The 9225-nt window shown below is 30.3% G+C and overlaps 1 protein-coding gene across 3 annotated transcripts; it reads right to left on the bottom strand.

The window, feature by feature from the left end:
* Positions 1 to 2600: 2600 nt before the first annotated feature.
* Positions 2601 to 5728, bottom strand: LOC111483041 (silicon efflux transporter LSI2-like). Of its 3 annotated transcripts, XM_023129135.1 has the most exons (4): positions 5710 to 5728; positions 5233 to 5378; positions 3136 to 4569; positions 2601 to 3048 (listed from the first exon to the last, which is right to left on the bottom strand). In XM_023129135.1, exons 3-4 carry the CDS (start codon positions 4463 to 4465, stop codon positions 2786 to 2788), a joined length of 1593 nt encoding a protein of 530 aa, XP_022984903.1. In that variant the 5' UTR covers positions 4466 to 4569; positions 5233 to 5378; positions 5710 to 5728; the 3' UTR covers positions 2601 to 2785. The 3 variants fall into 3 exon arrangements, with proteins under 3 accessions (XP_022984903.1, XP_022984904.1, XP_022984905.1); XM_023129136.1 differs by lacking the exon at positions 5710 to 5728 and having other exon boundaries at positions 3136 to 4566; positions 5233 to 5461; XM_023129137.1 differs by lacking the exons at positions 5233 to 5378; positions 5710 to 5728 and adding an exon at positions 4667 to 5184.
* Between the last annotated feature and the right edge of the window lie 3497 nt (positions 5729 to 9225).

Below are 9225 nucleotides of genomic sequence, written 5' to 3'. Positions count from 1 at the left end.
GGAGTTGTCGAAAGTTGATATTTTTAATATATTTTGAGAAATGCGTAAATAAAATAAATTATTTCATCATTCATTGCTTTTCTTCTCTCTTTCTCTCTCTAGAACCTGCCACCAAACTTTAATAAACCTTCTTTTTTTTTTTTAATATTTAATTTTTCAACTTTAACTTTCAAGTTATTATTTATTTTATTTTAATCGTTTCCATTATGTTACGTGATTATGTTTCCAACATTATGTTATGTCAACCATATAATACTAACATTTTCATTATAAATATATATAATAATGAATATATATTATTGTCATAAATATTTATATAATATTCTTCTCAAAATTGAGTGTTGACTTTTTTTTAGTCATTAGTTCACACCGTTTTAAATTTTGAATTATAATTTCTTGTTTTTTCAACCATAAAACCTAAATATGAATTTTATGAAAATAAAATAGTTTTTTAAAATTTGGGAAAATATTCCAAATTATAATTTCACAAATTTATAAATTCGAAAAAATAATTTTAATTTTTATAAGTCATTCTTTAAAAATATAGTTTTTTACTTCAGAGATTATTATAATATTGTATTTATTGAACCCTCCTGGATAAATACTTATAATATGTTTAAAATGTGAGTAGTAAAATAAATAAATTATTAGTTATAATTATATTTTTATAAAAAGAAAAAAAAAAGACTAATTATTAGTGGGGCCTTAATTATTAAGTAAATAAGTGATGATGTCTAATGCAGTAGACTTCATCATTTTGTGCCCTTTATTTATTTATTTACATTCTTTTAACATAAAGTTGGAGAAATCATAGGGATAATAGTTAGTGCATTTACTTTTCCTATAATTTATTTTTTTAAAATTGAATAATCGATATTTTAATATTTAAAAAAATAAATTTAAATACTATGTACACCTAATTTCATAAATAACACATTTTATAGTAAAATTTTGTATTCAGAAACATTTAATAGTGAATAATGTATTCACAAACTAATACAAGTCGTTTAAACATATTTTGTCTTTATTCACATGATTCTTAAGAAATTTATGAGTTATCAACATAAAATATTTTAATTTTTTTTTAACGAGTATATTTAAAAACCAAAAAAATAGAAGATAAAAATATTATTTAACAAAAGGCTTTAAGAAATGTAATTTGAATATCCCTTTTTCTTTTTTCTTTTTTCTTTTTTCTTTTTCATTTTGATGATTTTTTTTTTTTTTTTTTTTTTTTTTTTTTTGGCAGTCACAATACTCCAAATGCAAGTGGTGGCTGATTACGGGTCTACCCTTTTGAATTTGGGCCAGTCCATTATTTGCATGGGTTTACTTCGACAGCGTGTTGTACGTACATATTTTTGGTCAAATTGCATATTTAGGCCCTCAACTTTCCAAATTTACTTCTATGGAAACTTGAATTTTAAAACAATATGGAATAGTGAAGGGCGTATCAGCTATAAAATTTTAAATCTTTACAATGCAATTTTTTATTAATACAAAATTTTAAAATAAAGAAATAGACGTTTTTATATGAACGTTTTACTTTTATTGAAAACAAAAATTTGAATAAATGAACCGAACCGAACCAACCTAACTCAAATATTTTATAGTCGCGTTGAATTCATTACTTAATAATTGAAAAAAAATTGTACTACGGAATCGTATCTAATAAATATTTTAACTCGGCCAATTCAATCAATGAACGCCTCTAGTCGAAAAAAGATGATCGAACAAATGTGGTTGATACTTGTGCCTATTTTTGTAAATTATCCTTTTGTTTTCAAAGTTGAGATGATTCTTAGCATATTTCTGTTTATGAGATGACTTTCTTAATTTTCATTCTTTCAAGCTTTAAATGATTCTCAAGGTTGATTGAGTAAAGGAATTTCAAGATAAGAAATTATTGTTCACATCCCGAATAATAATCTCTTGTATTTGATCTGTCTTATCGAAATGAAAGTATAACTTGTTTGTGTAATTAGCTCGATAGAATAACTAGTATGCTTATTTCCAATCTTAACAAAAATAATTAGCTCGATAATACTTATTTCCAATCTTTTATTATCCCAACCACAGATTCGATCAATAACTTTAGCCGACGAATATGCTTTGAGTTTCGGTCTTGTGATCGTACTCCTCGAACAAAGTGCCTCTGATCTGCTTTGACCAAGGGTGAACACTCATCGTTTAGGACATAGACTAAAAGTGCCTCTGATCTGCATAGACCAAGGACATTCATCGTTTAGGACATGGACTACCAGACCACCACCTTCGCCCTTTAGAGATAAGGACGAAGTAGTGATTGTACTTCTCAGGCAGAGTGTTTCACGCATTAGTTGGGTCTCTGATCAACGTAAACTAAGGGTGAACACTTATTGTTTACGACATGGACTGCCAGACCACCACCTTCACCCTTTAGAGATAGGGAAGAAGTAGCGATCGTACTCTTCAGACAGAGTGTTTCGCGCATTAGTTGGGCCTCTAATCCACGTAGACCAAAGGCGAACACTCATCATTTGCGACATGGACTACCAAGCCGACACCTTCACCCTTTAAAAATAGAGGCAAAATAGCTAGACTTGCATTAATAATAAATATTAAAAAATGGGTATTTATCAATTAATTTCGATTCTCAACTCAACCATATTTGGAACAATTGTGTCATACATAAATTTGTACAGACTTTTATCAAGGAAACACTCTTCATATCTATTGATGAACTTCAAACGAAATCTACAGTTCTAACCATTCATAAAAGAAAGCAAGAAAAAACAAAAGGAAATCACTTTATAAGAACTAAACCAATGGCAGTGACAATGAGAGTTGAGGGAACTCCAAACTTAAGATGATTCCAGAAGGACAAATTGTAGCTTAGCTGTGGAGTGCGACGAGCCTGCTCGCACACAATCAAGTTGGCAGCTGAGCCTAACAATGAGAGGTTTCCAGCCACAGTACTGATCCAAGCTAAAAGCAGCCATGCTCGTTTCTCTTCCGTTGCAGATATCGCAGCAGCCGACGCGGCGATACGTGCTCCAAGCAGTAGAACTAACAAGATCACACTCAAAAAGCATAAGATATAATGGAATTGGAAAAGAAAATTGAAAACTTGGAAAGCAAGGAAGAATTTAGTACCAGTAGGCACGTTTGAAGCCAAGTTTGAGAGGTATAGTATGACGAGAGCAAGCACAACAGTCCCAGAAACACGATCAATCTGAGCATGCGGCTCCATGAAATCCCAAAAAGCACTTGGCAGTCCAGTCTTGTTGAACCCATCAACCGTCATGAACATCCCACAAAAGAACACTAAAAGTGAATAGGAAACCTTTTCTAGGCATGGCTGAGCATCCTTGAAGTCAAGAACCACAAGAGCTAGTGCAGCAGTCACTGCAGTCCATGACATGTTCAACCCCATCAACAGAGCAACAAGCATTCCTATAGTCACAAGATAAACGCAGCATTTCCATGCAATCCTTCTCCATTTTGTGCTCCAATGCTCCTTTTCTTCAGAGGACTGCAAAGATGCTGATTCTTTCTGTTTATCCATTGAGTTTAGGCTCTTAGAAGAAAACCCTTCTTCCCTTTTCTGAGAAGATGCATCTGATATTCTTGCCGACTCTGTCAAAGCACTATGAGACCTGTGGATTTCATTTTCTTTTGAACTTACTGGATTTCTTTGAGTTTCGACGTTTGCGTTCATCGAATCCAACCGAGATTCCCATTCCGGAGAGTTGAGGGATGGAATTTGTGTGTGTGACAATCTGGCAGGTGAAAATCTATGAGAAAGAACAACTTCATCTGCTACAATTTCTGAGGATGGATCTTCTTCATCCTTTTGAACAGATAGCAATTTCCAATATAGGATAAGAATAATCAAAGCATTTACAACAACACCAACAAGCATAGCTGGGAGTATTCCAACCACAAATTTTCCAAAAGGGATTTTACTCTGAACAGCTATCACCAAGTTTTGGGGGTTGCCAATAGGTGTGGCTGAGGAACCAATATTTGCACTTGATGCAAGGGCAAGAAGGAAGGGACGAGGTGGAAGATTATGTTGCCTAGCAATTTTCAAAACGAACTCGGTCAAAACCACACACGACGTGTCATTGGTGAAGAAAGCACTTGAAATTGCAGATATCAGACACACTCGACAAATCAAATCCTTTGCTCCTTTACTCCTCCATGATAGCACCTTACCCAAATACTTGAACATATCAGCTCTTTCAAGATAAACACTTACTACCATTGTCCCAAATAGAAGACCAAGTATTGGGAGATCAATGGCCGCATACGCTTGATCTGGAGTTAGGACTCGGAACACGACCATTAGCATTGCCCCCAGGAGAGACCCTGCAGTTCTCCCAATTGGTAGAAATGGGATAGCAGGGAAAACAGCTAATAACCAGAACGTTGCGAAGGCAATTGAGCCGAGAATCACTTTTACAGTATGATCCATCGCCATTTTTGCAACCAGATTCGACTCGAGTCAGCCTTGAACCTGATTGACTCGAATTTATTTTGAATGTCGTTTCAGCACCAGAGTAGCCGAGTATCTTGATTCAACTTCTGAGAAGAAAATTTAGTTTGCATATCTTATCAGTCATATAAACAAAAAGAAAGTATAACCAAAAATGATGGAATACAAAGTCAAAATTTCAGGAACCTGATCTATGTAGCTTGAAACGATGACAAAATTTCTGAACATAAACCATCTGTGAAGAATTTATACAACTTTCTAAAAGCTAAACTCTAAGAGATAAATGCTGATTGAGCCAACTTGTTCACACTTCCTCTATATTTTTAACTTTGAAGATAAGAAGAAGTCCACTAGCTATGTAACATTAATTAACATAAAGTTCAAGAACCAATATTAATCTAATAGCTACAACTTTTTGAATTATAAAGATATTAATATGGTTTTAAACAGTGCTTTGAAACTCGGCCTTTTCACCCTCAAATTAGCCATTGCCATGGATTCAGAATCAAAATCTTCCAAGAAAAAGAATGGAATTACGAAATTCATTGACCAACAACAAGAATTTGATCTAACAACGAAATGTAAATGCAGGTTTTTCACATACTTCAGGAAAGGGCAGCTTCAAGCTCTCATGACTTAATCATGGAGCTTCAAATCTTCAAATCTCCAATCAACAAGAATTTGATTGGGATGTTAACAAATTTCAAGTTTAAAAGACAAAAGATTGAAAGGAATCAAAAAGAAGAACTTACGAAAAATTTGTTTGCATCTGGATCCGAAAAGAAGAGATCTAACTCTTGCTCTCTCTTCGAAAACGAATGGGAATCTAATCAAAAGTGGATATTATGGAAGCTGCTCTCACAGTAATTCAGAGCAGAGAAAAAGTTGGACTGCTTTCCTGTCCACATGGTGAGCTCTCAGCTTTTAAATGAAATAATGGTTATATAAAGACAGAATTTATAATCGGTCACCGATTTCATGCCTATTTCGTCGACCAGTTCAAGTTACAGGGAATGTGATTCCCAAATCCATTACCAAATTAACTCCTATTTTTTTTATTTTGTCTGACAAATAATTGAACATTACTATTCATCGATGTGTTCGTCATATTAGCCGTTCATTTCTTTGCACCCTATTTATTGTGAAGATCGTGAAGTTTTTTCATACTATTCCACAAATTGGGACAAAGGTTAATAATAAAGGCTAAGAATCATCCCTAAACAGTTTACCATTCGTCCTTTCAATCTCTTCGTATCCATTCTATCACAGTCAGCGGCGGGCTCCACCACGTCGCCGGTGTAACCGTCGATCTTTCTTCCTCCGAATGAGGATCTCTCCTGTAAAGGTTCTACCCTGGATCACGTCAACAAGCGCACCTGCAAACGGCAAGTGAAGGCTAAAAAGACAAATGGCGGCGGCTACCGGCGATCCGCGACCGGCGGAGGAGAAAGGTGGATCGTGGGCCAGGGGACCGTGTGCTGGATTTGTAATTAATTGTTCTTATCTTATTTATTTTCCTTTTTTTCTATGAAAAGACACGAAAAAAAAAATTGAACTCAAAAAATAAAAATAAAAATTACAATTACAATTTTTTTTTTTTTAACCCTAATCATTGAATTCTTTTATGGCATTTAATAAAAACTTTTGAGCAATCATTTCGAAATTTAATACAAACTCAATTATTTATGTACTCCACATAAAATCTATATTATATGTACGGTTGCCAATTCTCAAACTAGATTTTTTTTTGTTTCTCTTATTCTTATTCAACAGATTTTTATTAAATTCACTCCATTTTTATATACTAAGATTTTAATTAATTTTTTTTTTTGGAAATTGGAATTTAATTCAATTAATAAAAATATTATGTATTTATTGATTTAAATTTTCATTTTATACTGTTAAATTATAATATTAATAATGAAAAAAAAAGTTAGCTGAATTAAGCTGGAAATAAAGATTATACTCCTCCACCTCGCTTTACATATATTATTTAAATTAAATATGTTTAAAATTATATTATATATATTGTAATATTTAAGTTAAAAGACGATAGTGAAGTTTTTTTTCTTAATGGTAAGAATTTCTAACATTAAAATTTAAATTTTTAGAAATTATGTTAATATAATATTATATTATAGGTTTGTTACGAAATATTATTAGATTTATTAGGACGTTTTACCATTTTTAATAATAATTATATTAAAAATAAAAATTGTCCGTTTTTTTTTTTATAATAACTTTAAACAAAATTAATGAAAAATATTTTAAGGGGAACTTCAATCTCGTCCTAACTCCACAAAAATAAACTAAAATTTTTTTGAGGATGAAGATTGAAATAGATGATGAAGACAAAGACGGGATAGTTTATCTGTCTCCTTGCCCACCTACCTCATAGACATCTCTCGATGAAAGTCGATCTTAATGATCTTTGTAGTCGTAACAAAATTAATTTTATTTTTAATTATTTTTAGGTTTTTTTTCATTGCATACCATTTTTGTTTATTTTATGTTTCCAAATTGTTTTTTATTTTATCCCATGAAAATAAAATAAAAGGTCAAATAGTTTTCTAAAATAAGAAATTATAAGTTAGATAATAACCTTTGTTTCCTATAATTGCAATTCATCATTATTTGTTTCCAACCCAAAAAAAATGTGACAATTATAACATAACATATAAAAATGGTTAAAGACTACGACCAATCATTATAAAAAATGTAACAAATTATATAGTTTCGTACAATTTCACTATTAATTTTATAATTAAAAAATTATGAAATTATGACATTTACGTAAATTTCCTAAAACTACACGAGACAGACAGATTATAACAAAGAATTTGTAAATTTTCTAAAATTGTAACCGATCATTATTAATTTTTTCGACCAATTAAATGCGTCGAATTATAACTAGACACATCACGAATAAAATTTAATCAAACGTTGAAATTGAACCACAAACGTACAATATCATATGATGATATGATATAGTAAATACATTTGATTGGATTAATGTTATAAGAATGTGTGAAACATGAAAGTAGATTGGTACCCACCAATGTCTTGTCAATAATAGACTTACCCATAAATAAAATTAAAAACGAAAGGTGTGAAACCTCTTTCTAATTTCACTCTAATAAGCACCCTAATAATATATTTAACAAATAATTTTATCAACTAGATTTATAAACGTTTACATACGAATCAATTTAGATTTCCTTTAAAATCGTCAATTTCATTAGTCACGCATGGAAAAAAATCTATATTAGTTCGAGCGTCATTTTAACAAATTATTGTATGAATTTAAAATTTATAATTATTGTGTCTTTTAATTTGATGGTACCTGATTTTTAAAATTTTAAAGTCATTAACTTTTTGAAAAGTTTTTTTATTTTTATTATTATCACGAACGATTATTTATAATGTGAATACTAAGTTACGTGTTAATAATCTAATTGAAAATATATGTATTAATCAAATGAATCGACGAGGGTTAACTCATATGATATAAAGTTGGGGCACTTTAATTAGCCTAATTCATGATAGCCTATTCCATTCACAATGACAAGTAATTGCACTTAATAACAACCACGAAACCAAAGTAAAAACACTTATCTTTTTAAATTATATAAATTAAGAATGAAAATAAAGATTTATATATATTATTGAAAAAAAATATTAAAGAAAGAAGGAAATTGGAGAGATACGTTTGAAAATAACGGTAAAATTATAAATTTATTTGGAAAAACAAAAACTTTAAAATAGGCATAATATTAAAAGTTGCATATAAATTTGTGGATTATATTAATTTAAATAATTTTAACCAATGTCCTATCGAAAAGCATCCCGCTTTCTTTTTGTTATATTTCGAAGTTAATAATTTACTTAGAATGATTTCTAAAGTGGTTCCTTACACGTGAAGCAAATTTTCTATCAATGTAATTTAAAATTATTTAGATTTTTTTCGATATAGATTCGACTTGAATTATTAAAAAATTGAAAACTTTAATTGAATTTATGGATGGAAATTAAAATAAATATATGTATATATAATTGTATTATAAATAAAATTTTATTTTTTAAAATTAACATTAACCTAAAGAAATTCATAATCGAATCCATTTTTCTGAGTCAACAAGTTTTTTTTTGATGGTCCTATTATTAGTTTTTATCAATGTTTATTTAATTAATAGAAAATAACAATATTTTATTTCCCTTCATTTTGTTGCTATAGGTTAGGCAGCACCAACCTATTGAATTGTATCTAAGGATAAGGCTACTACATTATCACAATATTTTTATGAATATAAATTAATTATAAAATAAAATAAAATAAAATTCGAGTTTTAATATTTGAGTGATTTACAGGTCAATATGCATTAATAAAACCTCAAATATTACAATTTATTAAAAAGTAAAATCAAGTGTACTTGTTTCCCTTGATTTTCCCCTCGTATTTTTATTGCCACGTGCCAATTCACTTAATTAATAAATTTTTCCTTCAAAAAAATTAATAAATCAAAGATTGTCTGCAGCCTCTTGGTAGCCTTTCCTTTTTCTTTTCAAAACATTATATTACATTGGAGGAAGCCTCCAACTCTCGGACCTATAATACTAAAAGACTCTACAAAAGGACAGGTGTTAGACTCTATCGTGTTACCACTTAGCACCTAGGAGACGAGCATAGCTAGTGAGGTTACAAACCTGACTCAAATACCAATTACTTAAATAAGGTAGTCTGCTCC

This window comes from Cucurbita maxima, unplaced genomic scaffold, assembly GCF_002738345.1.
Source record: "Cucurbita maxima cultivar Rimu unplaced genomic scaffold, Cmax_1.0 Cma_Scf00008, whole genome shotgun sequence".
Taxonomy (NCBI): domain Eukaryota; kingdom Viridiplantae; phylum Streptophyta; class Magnoliopsida; order Cucurbitales; family Cucurbitaceae; genus Cucurbita; species Cucurbita maxima.
The sequence above is the reverse complement of the archived record's forward strand: the minus strand, read 5'-3'. Positions and strand labels throughout refer to the sequence as shown.